The sequence below is a fragment of the Orcinus orca genome, chromosome 2, assembly GCF_937001465.1.
Source record: "Orcinus orca chromosome 2, mOrcOrc1.1, whole genome shotgun sequence".
Taxonomy (NCBI): Eukaryota; Metazoa; Chordata; class Mammalia; order Artiodactyla; family Delphinidae; genus Orcinus; species Orcinus orca.
The window spans coordinates 192480051-192504219 of NC_064560.1; the positions used below are offsets into that span (position 1 = coordinate 192480051).

General features: G+C 51.9%; 1 protein-coding gene across 6 annotated transcripts in view; it reads right to left on the minus strand.

The window, feature by feature from the left end:
* Positions 1-3111: 3111 nt before the first annotated feature.
* SYNE3 (spectrin repeat containing nuclear envelope family member 3) overlaps positions 3112-24169 on the minus strand; it is a 91923-nt gene continuing 70865 nt past the window's right edge. For 3 of the 6 annotated variants that reach the window (XM_004262373.4, XM_049705409.1, XM_033419557.2), the window contains 7 exons: positions 21540-21701; positions 21230-21402; positions 20654-20783; positions 18965-19126; positions 17369-17518; positions 16330-16368; positions 3112-6546 (listed from right to left, as the gene is read on the minus strand). In XM_004262373.4, the coding sequence (XP_004262421.1) occupies positions 6346-6546; positions 16330-16368; positions 17369-17518; positions 18965-19126; positions 20654-20783; positions 21230-21402; positions 21540-21701 (1017 nt within the window). In that variant the 3' untranslated portion in view covers positions 3112-6345. Of the gene's footprint in view, positions 6547-13157; positions 14514-14775; positions 14817-16329; positions 16369-17368; positions 17519-18964; positions 19127-20653; positions 20784-21229; positions 21403-21539; positions 21702-23629; positions 23938-24169 lie in introns of those variants that run through there. The other 3 variants (XM_033419601.2, XM_012531658.3, XM_049705410.1) reach the window with 3 other exon arrangements.

Sequence of the window (24169 nt, forward strand, 5' to 3'; positions counted from 1 at the left end):
ACATTTTAAACAATGACAAAAATTTAGTTTGCTTTTGACAACAAAACCCACGGACACAGCATCAAACATACACACACACACACACACACACACACACACACACACACACTCCACCATGCCCTCGCCTGGCTCACCGTGCATTAACTAGACCAGTCCAGCCAACATGAATAGCTAGCTGGTCAGTACTAGGTTAGTGTCACCAGGTCTTCAAGAGCAAAGATGGGCTGACTTGGCCTCTGTGGACTTGACTGACGGCAGACAGACTGCAGGGAGGCAGTGATGCCTCCAGGTGGGGTTCTGAGGAGGTCTGGTGCCCTCTGGTTCCTGAGCCCTCCCTTTAGAGGGTGACGAGAGAAACTAACCAATCCACCAGGCTCACCTGCTTTGGAGTGAGAGGGCTGGTCTTCTGGAAATGGAGGGGAAAGTGGTCATTCCTCCAGAGCTGGTACTGGAAACTTGCCATTTTTCCTCCTTCTGGTACTTTAGGTGCTCAACAAATGCTATGAACATCACTAGTTTCTTTCTTCCTTCCTCTCTCCCTCCCTTCCTCCCTCTCCCTCTCTCTCTCTTTCTTGATTCTAGATGCAACTTTTAAAACTAGCCAATCCATTTACTGGTTAAAACTAGATTGTGTACATCAATAAACAGGTTATTTCTACCCTCACAATTCTTGTGTTGACCATGTATACATTCAAATCTTGCCTTAAACATTTTCTAAAAGAAAACATGCATGAATATAAATAAGCAAGTGAAAAGAATAAAAGCGGACACTTCCTCAGCGGAGTCCTACACCATCAAAGATAAATGAAAAGAGAATGCAGAGCTAGTAACTGCACGTTCATATATACTTAGATCATAAATGTTTTAAGAAACAGTGGTTGAGAGCAGAAAAATGGACAGAAACCAAGATATATTTATCCGCAAGCTGTTAAATGATCATTTCCTGGGTTTTTAGCATCTTTGAACGTCACTGGTTTCTAAAACACACAGACAGACACACAGAGCAAGAGAGAAATGGGCAAATTAGGACCCACTTAGCTAAGTCCTCCTCTAAGCGCAGGTTGCATGCTAGCCAGAGCAAAAGAGAGGGCATCGTTTTCCAAACCAGCCTGAGGGAGTTTCCAGATGGCAGAGATCTCAGGGGGTCAGCTGACCTTCCCTTTGTGTGGAGAACAGCCGGGGGAACAACCAGTTGCTTCTATAAGAGGCATAAAATGCTGGAACCTGGGGAAACATCCTGGGTCCAGCATGGTCACCCTGAGGTTCCCAGAGACCACAGGCTGGTGGTATCTGTTGCCCGGAAGCCCAGGGCTGGAAACAAGGGCTGCGTAGCTGTGCTTCTGGGTGGAGATGAACACGTAGTACACATACACACACATGCACATATATGTGTACACACACACACACACATTCACACAAAACTTCCTCTGTCCACCTCTTCCTCGCCTGTAAAACTCTAGAACATGCAAGGCCACTGCCTCTGGAGAGAAATGCCTCTTTTTTTCTCCAGTGGAAGGAATCAGAACAGCGACATCCCAAAGCCGGCTCTGCCCTCCAGCTGTCCTGCAAGAGGAGGTCTCTTTCTGCTTTTCCAGGGGATGGTAAGCACCCTGTCTCTGTTCCCCAGCACATCACCCTGGTGTTGTCAGCTCTCTGGGGCAGTGGGCATCAGAAGGAAGCCCTGCAACCCCTCCGCTGGAACATTACCCTCAACTAGCTAACCGGCTGCCCAAGTAGCAGCGGCCCAGGCCTGCCAAGGAAACGAAAAGTAGCTGGGGCTGAATTTCCACAGCGAGGCCTGGAGCCCATCACCCCGGGGCACAAGTCCCGAATCAACCACTCGCTCACAAGCTGGTTGCTTTTAGGCAGGCTGCTAACCCTCTCTGTGCTCTGGTTTCAGCATCTAAAAACAAGACCATGACTCCATGGTGAGGGTTTTGGAAGGAGTCAGGGCCATCTTGCAGGTCCTCAGTTTGTTTCTTCCCTCCCAATTCCGTCAGAATAGGAAGAGGGGCTGCCACCCTGTGCTCTGGTGGCTGAGCTTGGAAGTAAGCGTTCCTGAAAGGAAGCCTGGGACCCTTGGGGAAACTGAGGTTCCTCTGTATGACTACTGTCCCCTGACTGAACAAGCTGGTTGGGTACCAACCTGTAAGCAGCTGTCACATTACTATGACAACCAAAAGGCAGGCACTGGAGGATGCTGAACTGGCTGACTGTTCTTTCAGGCTCTGGGTGCTCTGATTTGAGATCTGTTTTTAAACCATGAGCTTTTGTCTTTTAAATTTCTTTTTAAAAATGAATTCCCCCTTTTGCTTACTTTGACGAATAGAAGGCCTTTCTCTTGTAATTGAAACCGAGGGAGAAATGATGATTTAAATCCTTTGAATCTGCTCCTCTGCTGGAGGCTCCGTCAGTCGGACGCTGGGAGCCACCTGTGGCTGTGTCCTCCCACGTTCCCTTTCCAGGCCTCAGCGGTTTGCTGGAAAATGGGGGGAAGGGGGGCAGCCTGGAAACGCTCAAGAGAGCCTCTCTTTCCAGGATTTGCACCCAGGAGTAACTCATGTTCCAGAAGAAATTAAAGCAACTACAAATTTCCTAGGCTGGATACAGACACACAAGTGTTAAAAAGCTTATCCCTGAGCCTACATGGCCAGGATGGGTGGCGCGTGGAGGGTTGCCCCTGCACACACTCTGGCCAAGCGGGGCACTTGATTTATTTTGGTTTATTTACCTGTTCCCAAGTCTTGCAAGAAGGTGGACCTAGAAGTGTCCTGAGCGTGGAGGGAATGGCTGTGACACCTTGGGGAGGGAGAGGGACTTGAAAAACTCAGGGACCCCCGTCACCAGGGGAGGCAGGTGGGGGGCAGTGGTGGAAGGTCATTTTCACCCCTCAATGATGAACACCCCCAAATTCTGCTGACAGAGCAGGAGACCAAGACATGGAGAGGGTCAGGGTGACTGGGGCCGAGACACCTAAGTGCCACCCCAATCCACTCTACCGCTCCTTGTCGCTAAGAGATGCCCATTTTGTTGGAGGATGTGTTTCCAGACTCCTGAGAGATGCAGGGGAACCATGTGACAGTTCTGACCAGTGAGATGTCGACAGACGTGTCTGGGTGGGGCTTCTGGGAAAGCTCCTGAAAAGAAGGGCCCATGTATTTAATGCTGGGCCTGTGCTCACAGCTCATGGCCCGACCACCTCTCCTCTGCTGCTGACCCAGACAGGTGACAATCCTACTGGGGTGAGAGAAGCAGGGGGAGACGCCACGCCATTCGCTGAGTTCCCAAGAGAGAGGGAATTAGGGTGCATTCCCGACTGGGCTGGGAACACAAGAGGCTTGCTGGGGGTCACTGTGCTGCCACCAGTGAGAGACACTCAGGTAACAGACTTCAAAGGAAGTCGCTGGCATCTCGGGATCCACAGAGCTAGCAGGGACCTCTCCCCATCTTCCCACTGCCCCAGACGTGGCCACCCTGGGGGAGGGGTGTCCCTCATCAGGGGAGACAGCTAAGGAGGGTGACAGCAGCTTTGATCAGGTTCACCTGTGTTTCTCTTTTCCTCCTCCCCTCCCCCTCCCCCTTCCTCCGTCTCTCTCCTCTCTCTCTCTCTCTGTCTCTGTCTCTCTCACACACACACATACACACACATGCACGCACACACCCCTGGGCTGGGCAGTGATGTTCACACTTCTTACCATCTCTCTCAGTCTGGGGGACAGAGGAAAAATAAACACACGAAGGTCCCCCTGCGACACCCTTCTAAGAAGGCACATTAAAGCTCTTCGAGGTTGGTGCTCAGGAAGCTAGAAAGTCATAAAAATCAGTTGTCTGCACCCACTTTAAGCAAGAGATGACACTTGAAAAGCACCAGTAAATGACGGTTATATCATATTGGCCCCGCATTTATATGAAAGTAATGAAAATATCCTCTTTTTTAAAAAAAGTTATGCCAACAAGCTCTATGGCATCACTGTCAAAGTTTAAAAAATATATGCAGACACTCCCACCCAGCAGCCCACACATTACACTTCTCCCCCGAGCCCACATGCAGGACACAATGGTGTTCACATCCTTCGAGCTTTTTCTTTCTGAAGTTACGGATGGGGTGGGGGGGATGGGGCGACCGCGAGCAGGGCGCCGCCTGGGGGTAGCGGTGACCAGGCTCAGCTCTGGCCTTGGCCACCTCTTGCTGTGTGGCTGTGGGTAAGTTGCTTCCCCTCTCTGGGCCGCTGCCTGCTCGCTGTGAAGTGGGAGAGTGGGAGAGGAGATGTTCAAAGGCCCTGGCCACAGCGCTGACCTTCTTGGGCTGGACCAATGCAACCCAGTGGGCATCTGGGCTCAGCTGCCTGGGCCTGAGGTCTTGGTTCACACAGCCCCTGATTTTCCAGTAAAGCGATCGCCTGTGGAGAATGGCTTTGTGGCTTGGTTTCTAAATATCTGGAGAAAAGTGTGCTTTCTGAGTCAGTGCTGAGAGCCCTTCTCGGTGACGCTGTTTTCCCGCCCTGTGGATGTCCAGCTCTTTCTAGTTACAGGGACGCCGGGGTCCCTGCGCTGAGAGCTGTGCTGAGGCTGGGCCTGCGCTGGAAAGGACGGGTCCGTGTGCTCCAGAGAGCAGGGGGCAGCGGCACGTGCTGGGGGTCTGGACCCTCTCGGGTCTTCGGTTTCCCCTCTGTTTAAAGGTCTTTCTTGGTCTATAACACTGTGATTTCAAAGGCCTGAGGAATCCCTTCTTGGTCTCCTATGCATAGCTGAACAGACAAAATCAATTTGTAAAGAGTGGGAACTAAGCATTTTTTAAAAAGGAAAATTTTGTGTTGATTTAGGGAAAATATGATCCAGTTATGAAGCGCTTAGGAACCATTCCAGAATTCCTCGGGGAGGAAGGGATGTATTTCCAGCCTCAGGCCCCAGGTGGTTCATGGGCCCGACTGCCAAGCCCCTGCAGAGGGGGCCTGGTGGGGCGCCTGGCCCCTGGGTCCCTTGTGGGCACATGTGTGGGACACAGGACCCACCTCTCTCCAAAGTCCCTTCTGGGAGGAGGAGGGAGAGCCCTTCAGACAGGCTGAGCTCCACGGCGGACCTCCACTCTCTACCTTGGACCCTTGATCTCTGGACCCTGGCGTGGCAGATGCTCCCCTCTGTCCCTTCAGCCCGAGTCATAGATGATGAAAAACCCAGCTTAAGAGCAACGGAGGTAACACATCTTCCCTGGCACTGTCAGGTGGGTGCTACACACAGAGTGCGCTCATCATTCTGCGTGGAAAGCTTAATAAGCTTCCTCTCCTTCATTTTCTCCCTGAACAGAGCAGAGAACACGTGGCATGATCTAACCATTCCCTGAAGACGCACTGTCCTGACCATGAACCTTCATCACTGGTCTGGGCTGTTCGGGCTCCTTGAGGTCCCCATTCTGCTGTGCTTTCTTTTTCTTTCTTTTTTTTTTTTTTTTTGCGGTACGCGGGCCTCTCAGTGCTATGGCCTCTCCCGTTGCGGAGCACAGGCTCCGGACACGCAGGCTCAGCGGCTATGGCTCACGCTCTGCGGCATGTGGGATCTTCCCGGACCGGGGCACGAACCCGCGTCCCCTGCATCGGCAGGCGGACTCCCAACCACCGCGCCACCAGGGAAGCCCTCTGCTGTGCTTTCTTAGTTCTGGGTCTGCTCTTCGGAGTTCTTCTTTTCCTCCCTTAATTTCACTCTATCACTTGCCACTTTTCATTGCTGCCATTGAGCCGGCCTGGGATCGGCACCCTTTCTGCTTCTAATCCACAGCATCTAATCTGCTGTCATTCTAAAACATAGACAAGCATGGTTGTTCTCACTGTACCTAGAGTTAAGAGTCACTGGGCTCTGAATGAGGGCCAGGGTTGCTCTTCTATGCTGACAGCTCAGAGTCCTCTTCATGAACATCTGGGTGTAGGGCTTGGCTTCTGGATAGGAGGTGGTCATAAAAGCGACCTGTTATTGTTCCTGCTTTCCAGGGCTGACTGCAGACCAAGGCCAAAATGCCACAAGATCCCACTGGACAAAAACACTGCTGGGAATTTTCCCAAAGACAAATAGAGGTCATATATGAAATCATACATACTGAGCATTTACATAGAGAGCATATAAAAATGCTATGCATTATTCCCTAGTCCCACATAGAACATGTTTAGTATAAATAGACGAAGACAACACTGTATAAAAAGTACTTTTGCTCTGGGAACATCAATACAGTATTTACATGGATGCAGCCCGGCAGGCTCTGGCCTGCCCCTGTTTCCAGTTTCCCCAGCATCTTCTGGAGGAGGCTGGGGCACATGGAAGTTTGGAGAAGAAAGTCCCCGGAGCGCCGCCAGGGGGCTAGGTGGGCGGGGGGCCGTCGTAGCGGAGAGTGAGCGTGAAGGAGCGGGCAAAGTTGTTGGCCAGCGTGCAGCTGCGGTCCGCCTCCCTGACGGGAAGCAGGAAGAGCAGCAGCAGGCAGAGCAGCAGCAGCAGCTGCAGGGGGAGCGCCACGCAGCACACCTTCCGGCAGAGGGAGCCGAGCCCTCGCCACCGCTGGGTCTGCAGAACCAAAGCAGGAGATGTGAGTGGGCTCCGGATGAGCGTGGGCTCGGGAGGAGAGGGCTGGGATGACGCAGGAGCAGCAGTGGCTCCGGGAGGACTCTCCAACCGCATGGGCCTCCGTTTTCCCATCTGTGAAGTGGGACTAATGTCAGTTCTGCCGGAAACAAAGATCTCTAGTTTTCTCAAACCACTCAGAAAGGAAGAGGATAAAAAAGTTACAGGCTTTGTCCATGATTACATAAATCTTTGCCAGGTTATAAGAGTTGCGGGTGTGAATCTTAAGAAGGTCACTCAATCTCGCTAAACTTCAGATTTCCATCTATAAATAGGGGGAATAATGGCACCTACCTGACAGAGTTGTTGTGAGGATTCAATGAGACAGAGCCTGGCACAGAGCAGGTCCTCAAAGCTGCTGCCATTATTATTAGGCATCATTACTACAATCACCATCTTTGGTGCATGTGTTTGGCCAATGCGGTGAAGCTACCATCTGTGGGATTATGACTAAAGACCTCTAAGTCAGAATCCCGCACAGGCAGAACCATGCAGCAGCACTGCAGGGCCCCAGTTGGCCAGTTCCCCTCTGTCCCCGCCACGTGCCCCAGTGTGGAGCCCCCCTCTTCCCAGGAAACAGGGGTGCTGGTGGAAAGGGTGCTGCCCCCTCACCCATTACAAGACACATTCATGGGGAATGTAAACCATTTGAAGATGACCTACTTCTGGGTCAGCGTTTCATAAGTAGCAGAGCAGCTCCCTTGCTGCAATCTACTGAACATCAGCCCTTGACACAGGGTTTGAAAAAATAACAATAAAAGAAAACAAAAACTATCACCATCTAAATCACGGTCACCACCGTCACCACCATAATCTCAATTTCTTCATCTCCTCCTCTTCCTCTTTCTTCTTCGTTTCCTCCCTCTCCTTGTTCATCATCAACACCCTCAATATCACCTGAATGCCAATCTCACAAGTCCAAACGTCTAATGGGTTTCTTTGCTGCGACGTCCATGAAAGCAGCCACAGGACATTTCCTAAATTCTAGAGGGACTGGCTGGGTTGCAACTTCACGGGAGTGCAGAGCCAAGAGCTGGCCACCCCGTAAAGCGGAGGCCCCACACTCAAGATACAGCACGGTGCAGGGCAGGGGCCCAGTTCTCAGGAGCTTGGCCGACTGGGCTCCAGTGAAGACTCTGTCACACACTAGCTATGTCAATACCTTCTCTAAGCCTCAGTTTCCTTCTCTGCAAAATGGGGATAAAACACCTACCCCCATTTTCCAGGTTGTGGTGAGGACTCAAAGCAAAGTACATTTATATACCAATTAAAAAGTATATACGCTCTTGGGACTTCCCTGGTGTTCCAGTGGGTAAGACTCCACGCTCCCAAGGCAGGGGGCCTGGGTTTGATCCCTAGTCCGGGAACTAGATCCCGCACGCGTGCCGCAACTAAGAAGTCCACATGCCACATCTAAGAGTCCACATGCCACAACTAAGAAGCCCGCATGCCGCGACGAAGATCCCGCGTGCCGCAACTAAGAGCTGGTACAGCCAAAATAAATAAATAAATACATAAATTTTTAAAAAAGTATATACGCTCTTATTACTAGTACTATTATTATAGAATATACCTACTGGCTCCCTGAAGAACCAAAGGTTCACTTTCCAGGGTACCAAGTCAAGTGATAGTGATAATGATGCTGGGGAGGATGGGCATGATGATAGTGATGCTGATGGTGGCGGGGATGATGCTGAGAGGAACTATGCAGGTGTTTCTGCGAGGTTCTGACCTGAGCACTCCTCTCTCTCTACCTCTCATACCTGAGTCATCTCACCCACTCTCCTGCCCCAACTATCTCCTCCAGCTTGATAACACTTGACCCTATGCCTCCAACTCCAGGTGTTCTCACTCACCAAAGGCCCTAGACACTGATTTTGTAGAAACAGACTTCTTATAACCCACACAATGGAGAAGCATTGCTGGCTGCATTTATCTCAGCAGTGACTTCAGGAGTGTGTGTGTGTGTGTGTGTGTCTGTGTGTGTGTGTGTGTGTGTGTGTGTGTGTGTGTGTGTGTGTGTGTGTGTGATAAGTCATTTAAATAGCTGAACGATGTCCACAGAGGAGACAGGATCTTCCCACAGCTGCCAGGCTGGGTCAGACCTGGCTGCCACGTGCTCTTACCCACCTACTCGACTCGTGTAGCAATGCCTCAGTCTCTGGGGGTCTAACTTGACTCTTTGACACTTCATGTTGACTTTGCCCGATTCCAAATCTCTGACCCACCCAGGAGAGGGAAAGAGGGCGAGGCAACATGTAGGCCCCCCCGCTAGCCTGGGTTCACACCACAACTGAAAACCTGTAATTAGTGGTCTCCCAAGTGGAGATCTGTGTCTAAGGGTCCTGTTTGCTTCTCCTTTCTCAGAGCTAACACTTTGCTTATTTAAGTGAGGAGTTGTGCCTTGGCCACGATCCGCTGGGGAAAACAACTCTGAAGGTCCAAAGCATGTTTGCATTTACAAGTGTTGACAAGGGGTGATCTTTTTCAAGGAGTCCTGCTGCCTGCCCCATGTCTATTCACACAGAGCTCACATCTTCGTTTTGAGGGACCCGAATTCTAAAATGCCCTTTAAAATAGAAGACACACTTTAATATGATTCTCAAATGCTTAGAAAACAAATGTGTGCACGCACACACACACACACACAAATAGGCATGAACTACTGTCTAAGAAGCCAACAAAGAAATTGACAATCTCAGCTCTTCCCAGATCTGGGAGATTCTCTGTGCCTCAGTTTCCCCATAGAAAGTACTACGTGTGTCCTGCTCTGTTAGAGCTATCCAAAGAGAGAAGGGGCTTCCTCGGGAAGTGATAAGCTCCCCATTCCTTAGGGTGTGGAAGCAGAGCGTTGATAGCACATGGTGGTGGGGAGGAAACAGGTGATGTTGTGGAGGGTGATGAAATGCTTGAGTCCTCCAATATCTCCCACGAACCTGAGACTCTGCAGTTTTGAGGAGTTCAGGCAAGATGAGTTTATCACAGTAAATGTGACTTAATCTTCTGCCATTGATGAAAAAGGATGTAGGGGAAAGAAAAGGCTTGGAGTCCTGGGTTCTAACCCTGGCCCTGTCACTTCCCAGCTGTGTGACCTAGGACAGGTCACTCAGCCTCTCTGAGCCTCAGTGCCTCCATCTGTCAAGGCAAAGGGAGACTGACACCTGCCTGCCAGAGTCATAAGCATAAACAGGGCAATGCAGCTTACGCTCAACATGCAAATGATGAGCCAACATGCCAATGGTCCTTGGCAAATACTCATTCCTTTACTCCTCCAACTGCCCAGGGCAGATGGGCAGCTTCTACTAGACCCCTAAGCTTCCCCCTGCACCCGGGGTGCCAAGAATCAGACACTATCAACCTCCTCAGCCCCATCAGAAAGGAAGACACTGCTCTCCCTAAACGCCATCTCTTGGCCCCTTAAAGGCCCTCAGATCCTCCTGCCACAGGGCCTTTGCACAGGTTATCCCTTCTGCTGGAAGACCCATTTCCCCCCTTTCTCCAATGCACCTGGTTAGCTCCTACTGATCATTCTAATCTCAACTTGTGAGTCGCTTCCTCTGGGGAACCTTCCCTGCCTCTAAACCAAAAAAAGGCCCATTCCACGTTCTCACGGCACCAATGCCTTTCCTCTGGGTTACCACTTAAAGTCTGTGTTGCCCTTGGCTCCTTGGAGGCAGGGTCTACATTAGTTTGGTTCATCGCTGTATCCTCAGCAATGTGCAGTAAATACCTACTGAATGAACGAAACAATGAATAAGAGGCTCTTTCCCTTCCTGTGCATCTGGCCATCTGCTCCTCCCTCGGTGCCTGTGGTGTGACCACGCAGACACTCACTGACCTGTCAGTGAACTGTCCACGCTGTCCTGATGGCTCCCCCAGAGCATCTGGGCTCCACACGTGAATGAACAACACTGAGCACACCCCAGCCCCGCGCTCAGCTCGTCTCCTCACTCACGGGCTTCCTGAGCTCCTGCCCAGCTCTGGGAGGTACCCTGTGCCCATTTCTCAGAAGAAGAAACTGAGCCCGCAGGAAATAACTAGCCCAAGGTCACATGGACAGGCTCAGATTGCCAGCATGGCTCCACAGCCAGGCTCTTCCCACCATCCCATGCGGCATTTCTCATAAGAAGCAGCAGCAACAATGACAAAAGTCCCCCTGGGCCTCTGTTGAAGCTGGTCCCACCCTGACCCGGGGCCCTGGGTATGGAAGTCCCACGGCAACACCACTTCGGCTTGCAGAGTCTTTCCCAGGAGCTAGTTCGGTCTCATTCTCCAGCACAAAGACGCTTCCAGGCCAGTGCCAAGAGCTCAAGGTGATGGGCAGGGGCCAGCTTTTTTCTGGCTATTCAAGATGGACCGGCACCAATGCCCCTCACTAGACTCTCACTTGGCAATGAGTTCAGTCCCTGAAGGTCCCTCTGACAGACGCCAAGCCACATGCTGGCTGGCTTGCTCCCACTGGCGTTCCTCGAGAACCCCCAGCAGGGGGCTGCGTCTCCTTGACTGGTACAGGGAGTCTCAGGACATCACAGATCTTGGGCTGGGTCCTGCCCACAGCACCTTGAATATCTTCGTCACCAAGTTCTTGGTGCCGAAGCACTGAGTCAGAGCCCAAACTCACTCCCCAGGATGCTCAGAGGCGGCGGAGAGCTCCCACCCAGGCACAGGAGGGCCGAGGCTGGGGAGGGGCGGGGTTAATGTTATCTCCTACTGGGCCAGCCCTGCATGCGATGGTCAGGCTACAGAACTGTGTTTTTCCAGCCCCCTGGCTTGGTTTGGGGGAGGATGAAGATGAGACGGTCTGAGCTGGCTTTTTGGAGGTGGTTTGGTGATTGATGGGAAGAACCTCTGGATGAAATGATCGGACTGAGGAGTGACCTTATTATTACTCAAGAGAGGACAGAGCCCCATTCAGCAGCAGATGTATGGACACAAGGCTCCCTTCCCTTCCCTTCCTTCCCTCATCTTTCCTCATCTGAGATCCATCCATGACCAGGCTCTTTTGAGTCTAGGACAGAACCCAGGTCAGGGAGGGTCTAGGGTGACCCAGAGGCATCCAGCTTGGGAGACTGGGTAGTGAGGATGCTTTGCTGATATGGGGAACGGGGTTTGGCTGGACACAGGGAATACGGCGAGGTCAGCTTTAGACATGCTGAGTCGAGGGGTCTCCCGGGTAAACATCCCACATCTAGCTTGGGCCTTGGCACTGAAGCTAGAAGGAGACCCAGACCAGAGGTGGACCAGAGAGAGAGAGAGGCCTAGAGTTGGGGAACAAAGCCACGGCAGGAAGGAACTGCTGCGGAGAGAGTGAGTCGTGAGAGGGAAAGAGGCCCCAGAGAACCCGGTGGATGTGACCATGTAAGAAAGAGGCGCTGTATTTCTAGGGTCTCTGAGCAGTTAGTTCTTATTAATTATAAAAGAAATGAGAGCAGTTTCACAGGCGAGAAATTTGACAGTCATCACCCTCATCACGTGATCAGAATCAGCATCACCAATATGGGGGTGTATCAACATCACATGTGCCCAATAAGATGCAGTGAGAACACAGCATCACTCTGGGATATGCCTTCCAGAAATGCAGAGCAGGGAAACACCGGGGAAACCCAAAGTGAGGGACATTCTACAGAATATCTGGCCTGTACTCAAGAAGGTCAAGGTCAAGAAAAACTGAGGACTGGTCCCAGCTTAGAGAGACTAAAGAGGTGTGATGACTGCATGTAACGTGTGATCCTAGGTTGGATCCTGGACTGCGGAAAAGGCTATAAAAGACTGTAAATGGTACATGCCTACAATGGAATGTTATTCTGTGTAAAGGGAAATGAAATATCAGCCACAAAAAGGCATGGAGGAAACTCTAGTGCATGTTGCTAAGTGAAAGAAGGAAGAAAATCAGTGGTTGCTGGGGCTCTGGGGGAGGGGAGAGGGATAAAGAGGAAGAGCTGAGAGAAGGTTAAGGCAGTGACACCATTCTGCGTGACACTGCAACGTCATCAGACATTTGTCAAAGCCCACAGAATGTGCAACACAAAAGGTGAACCCTAACGTTAACTATGAACTCTGGTTAATAGTGATGATTTTTTAAAACCATAGCTATTGAATGAATAATAAAGTGAACTAACAAATGAAAAGAAAAAAAAAGCATAGATATTGTGAGAGAAAGTTATTGCCTAACGTGGAAAACTCACTAAGAGATTTAGTGAGTTCTGAGATTTGGTCTTACAATATTTCTTCTGCTCTACCACGCTGAATGTAAGGTGCAGCACTATTTTACACACGGCTAAGAAAGAAAGAGACCCAACAACCAACATGGAGCGTCTGATTGGAGATCCCACCTAATGCCGGGGCCACACGGGGCTATGCGTTCAGGGTCAGGGGGAACCGAGGGTTCATCGCGCCCCACCGAAAGGGGAAGCAAGGAAATCCCAGGTCTTATCTTGGCACCGGGTGCGGGCAGGAAATAAAGTCTACCCTGAGAATTTGAACCTCAGTCCAGAGCTCCCAGAGGTGGGTCATCTAAATTGACACAATCAGTGTGGTCCAATGGAAAACAAAACTCAACCTCCAAGGAGAGATTTTAATTTAAAGAAATCTCAGGTGGAAAGTGTCCCGGGTGGCAGAAAAAAGTAAGCCCCAGTCTTCGCTGGAAAAACTAGATTGTAATAGGACACCCCATTCCCGAGAGGTGAAAATGTGAATAATTATGAGTCTAAAACCTGTGAATAAAATGCCACTCTCGAGCCTCTCACCATCTGGACCCGTCACCCAGAGGCCACAGCATGGGACGCCCGGGAGGAATCTGCTCTCCATGCCTGCACACGGGCATGTGGCCCCGCCCAGTGCACGCCGGCAAAGGCAAGCATTGGCAAATCTGCTCCTCAACTAACAGGCTGTCTCAGGTAGGACCCCTTCCCTGTACCAGCGCAGGAATTCAGTCGACTCACAGCCCAACAGCAGCTCGAAAAGCAATGACATTTCATGTGTCTGATTGCTTCAAGCAGACGTATCCGGTGGCACTGAGCTGGCCAGTGTGTAGGCAGCTGCAAATTTAATAAATCTTAATTATTCTGTTTATATAAACAAGCAGGCTGAAGCCACTGACGTAGTTGGAGCTTTCAGTGGCTTGGTGTGTAGAGAGAAAAAAAGTGTGGAGAGCCAACTGCTCATAAATAATCAGCTTTGGGGCAGGGTTTTCTTTTTTTTCCCCCCCTTCCCTTTGGACTAAAACTAATATATGGAATGTTTTTAAGTTGGCAAGATTACAACCTCGGAAAACAGCACCTATTTTCTACCTGTCAGACCTGCGTGTGTATGTGCGGAGCCCCACGCACGCATGTGCGCACCCCTCCCAGCCAAACAACACCAGAGCCGCACCAGCAGGAGGAGCCCCCCCACTGCTCCCCCCAGAAGCGGCACTATCCCTCTGCCATCGGGAAGGGAAGCAGAGGCAGTGACTGCAGACCCTCCTCGGTCCTCATTTACATGGCAATTAAGAATCTGCTGGTCTACGATAAGAACTATTAGTTCAGCGGACCCGCATTTTATTCCTTGGAAAACCCTGGTTAAGTGACTCGCCAACGGTCACACACACTGATGGTGGATCCTGGACTCAGATCCAGAGCGTACAGCAGCAGTTCTCAAAGTCTGGTCCCCGGGCCAGCAGCAACAGCGTCATCTGGGAGCTCGATGGACATGCAGATCCTAGGCACCCCCCCAGACCTAATGCATCAGAAACTCTGATGTGGGACCCAGAAATCTGTGCTGAAACAAGCTCGTGTGAAGGAACCCCAGATGCCCCTGCAGATCGGCTTCCCAGTTGCTTCCTTCTTCACAGGGGGCTCAGACCCACGAGCTCAAAAGCCAGCCAGCACTGAACTCAAACTTTCACACACCCATTTGTTTCTAAATGAAGCCTGAATAAGAAGATTTGTTTTAGCCATTTAGAGTCTGCCTGCTTTGCATATCCCACGAAACTGTGCCCAACGTGGGACAGTCATAGATAAGATCAACCCTGTAGCTGTAAAGACCTCAAGCCCCTGCTGTCCTTGGGCGGTCCCTGGCCAGAGACTCGACATCGTGCGGGCAACACCGGCTGTGGGTGTGAGCCTCTCTCCCAAACCCCTCCACCCAGCACTCCCCGAGCAGGCCTTTGCTCTGGTGAGCTATCCCCAGTACCTGAAACAGTGCTTGGTACAAAGTCAGTGCTCAGTACGTATCTGTGAAATGAACGAATGAGGAGCCGGTCAATGAACCTAGGGTGGTGAACATTCCACATGAACCTGCCAGGGACCTGAGTCTGCGCTGCAGGGCTGGTGTCAGCCAGCCAAGCGCCCCCCTACTCAAAAACACCACAGGACCCAGACATGGCTGCCCCTGGACTCTGGCCTGGAGCCACATAGATGGGGCTCCCAACCAGAGTGGCTTGAAGAGCAGGAGTTGGAGACAGCCTGGACACCGGGCCCTGAGCCCCCCTGTGCCACCAGGAGTCACAGGCTGGGCTGTGTGCGCCACCCTGCCTTCCTGCCCTCTGTTCTTCTAAATCAGGGGGGAAAACCAGGGCTTCCGGTCTCCTCTAAAGAACGAACAACAGTTCACATGATCTTCAAAGTTCGTTCATGAAGTAAATAAAGTCGGCACTGATGGTTCCATTTTACAGATGGGGAAAGTAAGCCCCAAGAGTCAAAGCAACTTGCCCGAGGCCGCAAAGCTGGTGGACGCCAGGCCCAGAGCGCAGCATTGGTCTTGTGACTGCCCCAGCCAGTCCCGGGGACACCTGCCGTCGCACAGATGGAGACATGAACACCAGCTGGAGACCAAGAAGTCCAGGTGGACAGAGCCCCTGGGAACACAGACTGCAGGGCCTGAGAGGTCTCGTGGCCGCCGGGCTCTTTGGAGCAGAGCGTGCTGCAGGCTCACGTCATGAGCCAACGCTTGTCAGGACAACAAGTGTGCTCTCAGAAAAGGTGGCGCTGGGGACACCAATTTACACGGGACTTTTCCAGAAGGGGGGAGAGCCTCCAGCCCCCAGGGATGCTTTCTCCAAGGCACAGAGTGGATGGTTACGTGTGGGCTTAGGAGGCAGAGGCCAGAGGGCACTCAGGAGCCGTGCGCCTTGACTGGACACGTCACTCCGATCTTGCCCTCCCTTGTTTGCCTCATGCTTAACATGGCGGTAGTGATGCCTGCTGGGTGTCTAGGGGACAGTTGAATGAAACGCCCTCACCGCGATTTGGCACAGAACCTGGCACACACTGGATGGGCAACACGTAGGATGTAGAGTAATAATTCTTATTCCTCGTTATTACCATGATTACTGCTGTTACTGTCGTTACTTTGGCCTTCAAGCCCCGCGGGAGGGGCTCTGAGTGCTTCACCCCTTCCTTTTTTGTCCCCCCCGGATGCCCGTCTACTACTCAGGTGGCCGCGAGCTCCAGTGACCCGGAGTGGTCCAGGTTTCCTGGGACCGTCCCAGTTTACGACTGCTGTCACAGCAGTGTCCTTGCTCACTCCTCCCGTGTCCTGTCACAGCTGAGAACACTGTGCATCCCTGACAGCAAGGACCCCCGGGGGCCCAGCACTGTGCAGCCCAGAGCCGATTCCCCAGAAACGTCCCTCAGACCTCATGGAACCTTCCAGAAAGCCCAGGGGTCCTGCCCCAGCATCACAGGCCCAGCAACCCTCCAAACGCCCTGCCCTCTAGCTGTGTGGAGCAGATGGCAGACACCATACCTTTTGGAATCCAGTCGGCTCCCCTGGAGAATTCTGCGTCTGTTATTTTAGGTAAGGAGAGGAAAAGGGAAAAAAAAAAAAAACGAAGTTAAGTGAGTGAAACTTAAATCCCAGCAGAGCCTGTAATGGAATATTCATTTTGTCAGGGGAGTGTTTCTTTAAAACTTGTGGTCATCTGGACAGGCTGAACCAGCAGGTGATTCAATTTAATGAGCTTTTTAACGCGCATGGGGCCCAGGTGGGGATCCTGTCTGGGAAGCCCTGGGCCAAGGCCACGGGCATGCTGACCTGGCTGGGGCTGGGGTGACACCTAGTGGCCGACATGGCTGTTTCAGGGCCAGAAAAGCTGCAGCCCCAAAGCTTGGAGTCTGGGGTCTGAGGGCCTAAAGGGCCCCAGGAGGCCACCCACCCTGTCCTTGGATTAACCTCCGTGCCTCAGTTTCCCTATCGGTTCTCAGGGACTAATAACGGTGCCGTAATGAGGACATAGCATTTAATAAAGACTGTTACGAGTTTAGCTATTGTTATTGTTTTGTGTGAGACCTGGGGGCGCCTAGGGGGAGGGTGCTTCCTCAATGTCACAAAGCAGGTTAGTGGAGGAGGGGGCCTAGATCGCAGGTCCCACTCCAGCGTTCCCTCTGTCATGCCTCCAACACCAGGGTGCGCTTAGTGCTGGCTTTGCCCCTTCCTAGCCATGTGGACTTGGGTGAGTTTTTTAACTCTCAGAGTCTCAGCCCCACTCTGGAGGCTGGAGCTGCAATTACTCCGGCAGAGGGCTGCTGTAAGCACGGAATGGGACGATGCACGTCACGGTTTCAGGTTGGTAAGTAGCAAAGCTGTCGTTATTGGAGCTCCAGCCTCCATGGGTGGCAGGAGGGCCAAATGACACATTGCAAGTCACGCGCCTAGGACCCCTGAGTCTCCGTCTCCTCTCTCTGGGTGGTCCCCTCAGCCTGGTCTGTGGAGGCATGGGGCAGAGCGGATGCGGGCCCAGCTGTGTCTCCCCAGGGCCTGGGACCTGTGCATCCTCAGCACGTACACGCAGGTGGCCGGAGTCCTTTAGTTTGGACTTGTAGAGCATCCACCGGTAGCGCAGATCCTCCAGCTTATCTGAGGACCCCCTCGCTGGCCTGAGACGAAGGAGGTTTTCAAAGAGATGCTGACCTTCTGGTACCCGAGCCTCCAGCTCCTAGAGGGAGAAAGACAGGGTCACGTGTGCCTTCCAAATGGCCGAGGAGGTCCCACCTGGTTGGTCCGGAGGAGCCATTCAGATTTCACTTAAGAGGCAGCCCACAGAATAAGGCCCTGCGTGATAAACTCGGGAGGTTGAACGCTACACTGAAATGTTTTCACTGGGGGAAGACAAGGTCATATTTAGGATTCTGAACGGTCACTCTGGCTACAGAATGAGCCATTACTGAGATGCGGACCCAACAGGAAGGAGGGAGGCCAGCTTGGAGGCTATTGTCATAGTCAAGGTCAAAAATGATAAATGCCTAGATTAAGACAGTGGTAGTGAGGAAACAAACGACAAAAACCCAGGGGGTGGAATCAAGCAGGGCTTGGCGACTAATTCGATGTGGGAGAAGGAGAAAGATTTGTGGTAGATGGATTAATCCTCCAGCCCCCTGCCACATCCACGCCTTTTGCAATATGACTTTGCAACATTTCCCATCAAGAGGTGGAGTCTATTTTCTCTCCCCTTGAATCTGAACAGGCCTCGTGACTTTCTTTGTCCAACAGAATGCAGGGGAAACGATGTTGTGCCAGTTTCTAGCCTAGGCCTGAAAAGGCCCTGCATGCCCCCACTCGCTCTCTCAGACCCTGCCTCTGTTCTGGGAAGCCCAGGCTGCCCTGCAGGAGGATAAGAGATGAGTGGTGCACCTCGTGCTCATCTCGAATAGCCCACCGAGCTCCAGAAGACAGCCACCCTGCTGGTCTACAAATATGGGCACCCAGCCAAGATCAGAAGCGATGCCCGCTGACCTCAGTCAGTCTGAACTGCCAAACTTCAGAATCATGAATTAAATAAACAGTTGTTCTCTTAAGCTACAAACTGTTGGAATGGCTTGTTCCATAGCAAGAGTTAACCGATAAAAGAATGGTGATTAGTGGTGATATTTTCCAAGTTGGGGACTACAGCAGTAGGCTGAATGAAGAGATGAACGAATGGATGGTTCTTCTAAAATATTGGAAGCAAAAAAGTTTTCTTCTTCTTTTTTTTTTTTTTTTTTACAAATTTATCTATGTATTTTTTGGCTGCGTTGGGTCTTCATTGCTGCACGCGGGTTTCTCATTGCGGTGGCTTCTCTTGTTGCGGATCACGGGCTCTAGGCGCGTGGGCTTCAATAGTTGTGGCTTGTGGGCTCTAGAGCGCAGGCTCAGTAGTTGTGGCACACGGGCTTAGTTGCTCCGCAGCCTGGGATCGAACCCTTGTCCCCTGCATTGGCAGGCAGATTCTTTACTGCGCTACCAGGGAAGCCCTGAGGCAAAAAAGTTTTAAAAACTATTATTTATACACAAGCCAGAACAGCTCAAGGGCTATGTATGTGCTCCTGTTTTTAGAACTCCCTGGCGACAAGCACATCTCTGGGGGCAAATCCTTCGGAAACAGGGCCTTTCCTTGGGAACAAACCTGCAGTTTTGTTTCTCTGGTCCTCAGGTCCTTGGCGGTGGCAGTTCTCATGGCGATGATTCTAACCAACTTGGAATTATCCACCTGCAACCAGTGCTCAAAGCTCCTCAGGAGCTGGGAGAAATCTTCACAGCTGTCTTTCTCCTCCTGAAGCACATTTGTCTGCGGGAAGGCACAGCACAACCAACACATCAGCGTTTTTGAAAACAGTCCACTAGCCACATGTCCTGGGGATTCCATCTGAGCAGAGGGGTGGGGCCAAGGATGCCCAAACGGTGATAAGAGACACCTAGGGGTCGGGGGGGGGGGGGGCGGGGATGAGGAATGCATCTCCACTCAATGTGGCCATGTTTAGGGGCCAAGGACATTCCTCACCGTCACCTCCCTGGTCTCCTGGAGACAGCCAGCATCATCCCTTACCAGAATGTCTATAACAGTGGTCACCTTCTGCCACTTTTGTCCCCCCCAGGCTATGCGGCCAGAGTGATCTATCTAAAATGCAAGGCCACTCAGCTGAGCCTCACTTATACACTTTAGTGGCCTCTCACACTCCTTGATGTGGCCTGAGAGCCTAGATTCCGGCTCTGCCTGGCTCTGCAGACCGTGCCACCTGCCCCATCCTCTGAGCTCTCGGCCCCTGGCGCCGGTGCCCTCTCCCTCGGTCTTTGCACACATGGCCTCCTCCGCGTGGGATGCACCCCCTCCACTCCTCTCCTCGACTCCCACTCGGCCGTGAGGATCCCCCGACATTTCCTTTCTCCCAGGAGGGCTTCGCTACCCCAGGTCACATCACTCTGCAACAGGCTGCCATAGCGCCTGGCCCCTCTGCCTCCGAGAAACGCATGTTCCGTAAACCCTTATTCTGTTGCCTTGTGGTTCCCACTTCCTTGCTCCTCAAAATGTGCTCCGAGGCCCAGGAGCCTAAGCATCTCCTGGGAGCTTGTAGAAATGCAGAATGACGGGCCCCAGCCCAGACCTGCTGAATCAGAATCTGCCTTTTAACACGACCTGGTGGCACATGACAATCTGAAAAGCTCTGTGCTGGATTCTACGTTCTCTGAGGGTTGGAAGTGTCTCTGTTTTATTGACAGCTGTGTCCCAACTCCAAGCACAGTCCTCAGAACATAGTAACAGTCAGAAGTGCTTTCTGGATGGGGAAATGAAAGAATGAATGGGAAAACAACTGAATGGACGTGTTGTCTTTGAAGAAAAAGGAATGGGTTTCTTTCCAATGTGGTTTCGTTTTTTAAAGCCACCCAAGGGAAGGGACGGATGATACTATGTAGGTAGGTTAGTTCTTTTGACAAAATACAGTTTAGGGCACAAAAAATACCCATCTTGTGTGCTTTCCGTTTGCATCTGGGGTCAGCAGGAAGCTTCCAACCCTGACACTCCTCCCTGCAAAGGCAGTAGCCGGGGTTTCTGAGGGTGAGGGCCTGTCTGCCCGAGGGATGCCTGGGACCTTCCCTAGTGGGGACCCCTGGGTCTGGGGTCTCAGAGTTCCTCTGTCCAGTGGCACAGGGAGCTCTTGTGCCACTACCGGACAGGCTCATCTGAGATGGGACATGGTCCAGTCCTGAGTGGAGCATGTGGCCCCAGGCAGGGAAGGGACTTTGCTGGAGACAGCTTCCCACCATCAATTGACTCGGGATCTGGTCCCTCCCCGGAAGCCCCACTAGACGGACTCACCTGACGGTGGTGTCGGAAAATAAGATCCATGGGGGTGATGAGAAACCCAGTCTTTGGGATGTTGTTGGTGAAAATCAGTTTCTTCCCCGAATCCACTTCCATCCTCTGCAGCTGCCGGTTTCTGATGAGGCTGAGAAGACAAACCAGCCCAGTCAACGTGGTGATGGGATGGGGACTCCCCGGGTCACAGGAGAAGGAACAGAATCAGGGCACCAGGCAGTGGGGGCCGACTTCTGGTCTTCCCAAGCCCACGCCTGTCCTTCGGGTTTGTCAGAACCTCCCCAGGCCATCTGCATCTCCAGTTTCCTGCTAGAGACTCACGTTACTGTCATCAAGGTGCATATACCCATCGATGCAGGTGAGGCCCAAGCCAGGAGGGGCTGGAGGCTAATTCCCGAGCTGAGGCGTTTCCTCGCTCTTAGTGCCTCTACTTAGAATTGCCTGGAGATGCCTGGAGGCAGCTGGGCCACGCCTGGCACCCAGACCCCAGCCTTCTGTTCTAGGAGCGCGGCTGAGCTCTCCCTGGCTGGGAAGGGGGCTGTCCAAGACCAGGCGCAGAGTCGGGAGCCCTCTCACCTCAGCAGGCTTCCCCTCAGCAGCCTCAGGGCCCCCCAAGACTCCACCAACTCCTGAAGCTCCTTCTGGACCACAGCAGCCCCCTCCGGAGAAGACTTCTCCATCACCAGCCGGCCGCGTGCTTCAATCAGGGGCAGCTGGGCCTCCTTCGCGGGGAATTCGTCCAGCAGCTTCTGAAGGACGGACACACACACACACACACACACACACACAGAGTAAGGTAATGGGGAGGCGGGAGGGTCTCTGCTCCCCAAACCTGCTTTTTTGGGATGCAGGGGACAGAATCTCTCTGTGGGGAGAGGCCTCTTACCTCGACATCGACCTCTCGGGACTGGGCATCCCATGGGCCCGTGTCCACGCGGTGGGCCTCCAGCTTCTGCGTGAGCATGGAGATCCACTGTCGCAGCTCCAAAACCTCGTGGCTGAAGGTGCAATGTTCCCGCACGCTCTGCCGGCACGTGTCCACAAGGTCCTGCAGCACAGCCCCGGGGGACCCAGGCTGAGACCTCACCCTGCAGGACCCTCAGCCCTGCCGGAGCCCCAGGGGAGGATGGCCCCCAGGGCTCCCCATCCAGCCAAGAACATGAGCGGTTGGTCTTCTCTTCTGCACAGCGCAAGGAATTTACCCCAGAAAGACCAACTCTGGTTTAAAGTGCTTATAAGCCTGTCCTACTTTTATGGAAAGTACCAGGTCTGGGTGAGGGTGTGGGCAATGGGAGCTCACGTCCGTCACGGGTTTGGGCGTAAACTGGTACAACCACTTGGGAAGACCGTAGATCTGTATCTACTGAAACCCAACACAGGCACCCCTATGACCCAACCGTTTCATTCCTGCATGTAACCCATCAGATGTGAACGTATCTTCACCAAAAGGCACGTGTGTGCTGTTACTGGTGAGAGCCCCAGACTGGAAACTACCCAAGTGCCTGTCAATGGTAGATGGATAACTGCATTGAGGTACATTTACAGGAGGGAATAGGTCACCTCCGCCGCAGCCGGAGTGAACAATCTACACAACAATCTAGTGTAACGTTATGGATGGATTTACAGCCATCGTGTGGAGACCTAGAAGCCAGAAACAAAATGAAATACGCTGTCTTCATTTGAAGTAACGTATAAAATCAGGCAAACCCAATCAATGCCGTGCCAAGTCGAAGGTCAGGGTTACTTGCAGGTGTCAGGCAGCGACTGGAGGGGGCACGAGGACAGGTATTGTTCTGTGCTGTGATCTGGGTGCTGGTAACGCAGATTTTTTTGTTTTTACAAATGCATTGAGCTGCATAATTAGATGTTCACTTTTCTGTATATGATTTACTTTGATAAAAAGTCTTTCAAATGGTCTTGCTTTGTTTCCCCTCCCGCGAGTCTGGGACCTTGTTCATCTCTGTCTCCACAAAAGGTGGGTGCTGTATCCAGCAGAGTAACCATTCTCTGTCCTCCTGGTCACGCAGCCTGAGACCCTCGAAGCCCCTCCCTCTCAGCCCACCACAGGCCAGTCAGACCCCAGGGTCTGTGGTCCCCTCTCTTGCTGTGATTCTCAGTTTAGGTCCTTGTGATTCTTTGCTGGGCCACCGCAGGGCCTGCCTTCCTGCATTCCAGACACTGGCTGACACCACTGGCTGCCACTAGAAGCTGGGGACTTCCCTGCACTGTCACTACTACCGTCTCCTCCTGTCCCCTGTGCACCAACATCAGACGCAATGCCTTACGCAATGGGGTATGTGCCCCCCAGGGGGACAGGAAGATCTCCTGGGCTACGGGGGAAGGACTTACTAGAACTTACTAGACTTAAAAAGCACCGAGCACCAAAATAATAAAAGAAGGGCAATACTTCTTTGAAGAAGCATTTAAACAATAAAGAAGTATGAGAGAAATGGAATATCACCACTTTGCAAGCCTTGCGATGCTCAGCTAATACTTCTTCTAATTATTATAACAATCCATTAGCTCATCGTTTGGATGTAGGCGTGAAAGCTGATGTCTGCTGCTTCTGTGGGCTCTGCGGGCCCCTGAAGAGCAAGCACAGTGATTCCTACCTATTTCTCTACTTTCCCGGCCCCAACCTTGAGACCACACGCTTTTAATTTATTAAGTGGAATTAAATGCATTCATCCAGACCTTATGCCTCGATTAAGACCAACAATGCAGAGCTAACCCACACCTCGCAAGGTCTTCTCATGTCCTACTGATGTCCACAGAGATGAAAAAGCTGTTTATCGTGACCCGAGCTTAGAGTCTTACTCCAGCACTCTCATCACTAGAGGCATTTGTAGCTGTTGCGTAGAGCGAGTGCGGTCTGACCACCTCCGATGTCTTTGGTGTAGCCTTCTTGGAGTACCTACTTCATCAAAAGGCATTATTTTATTTTATTTTTCTAAAAGGTTATTTTATGACACAGGCTTTTTTTTCTCTTTTAATGTATTTATTTATTTTTGGCTGCGTTGGGTCTTCGTTGCTGCATGCAGGCTTTCTCTAGTTGCAGCGAGCGGGGGCTACTCTTTGTTGCGGTGCGCGGGCTTCTCACTGCGGTGGCTTCTCTTATCGTGGAGCACGGGCTCTAGGCGCATGGGCTTCAGTGGTTGCAGCACGTGGGCTCAGTAGTTGTGGCTCGCGGGCTCTAGAGCGCAGGCTCAGTAGTTGTGGTGCAGGGGCTTAGTTGCTCCGCGGCATGTGGGATCTTCCCGGACCAGGGCTCAAATCCGTGTCCCCTGCATTGGCAGGTGGATTCTTAACCACTGCGCCACCAGTGGTTTATTTAAAAATAAATTTTATCTATTTTATAAATTGAAGTATAGTTGATATACAACGTTTCAGGTGTACAGCAAAGTGATTCAGTTATATGTACATATATATGTGTATATATATATATATATTCTTTTTCAGATTCTTTTCCATTACAGGTTATTATAAGGCATTATTTTATTATAATTACTCTCCTTT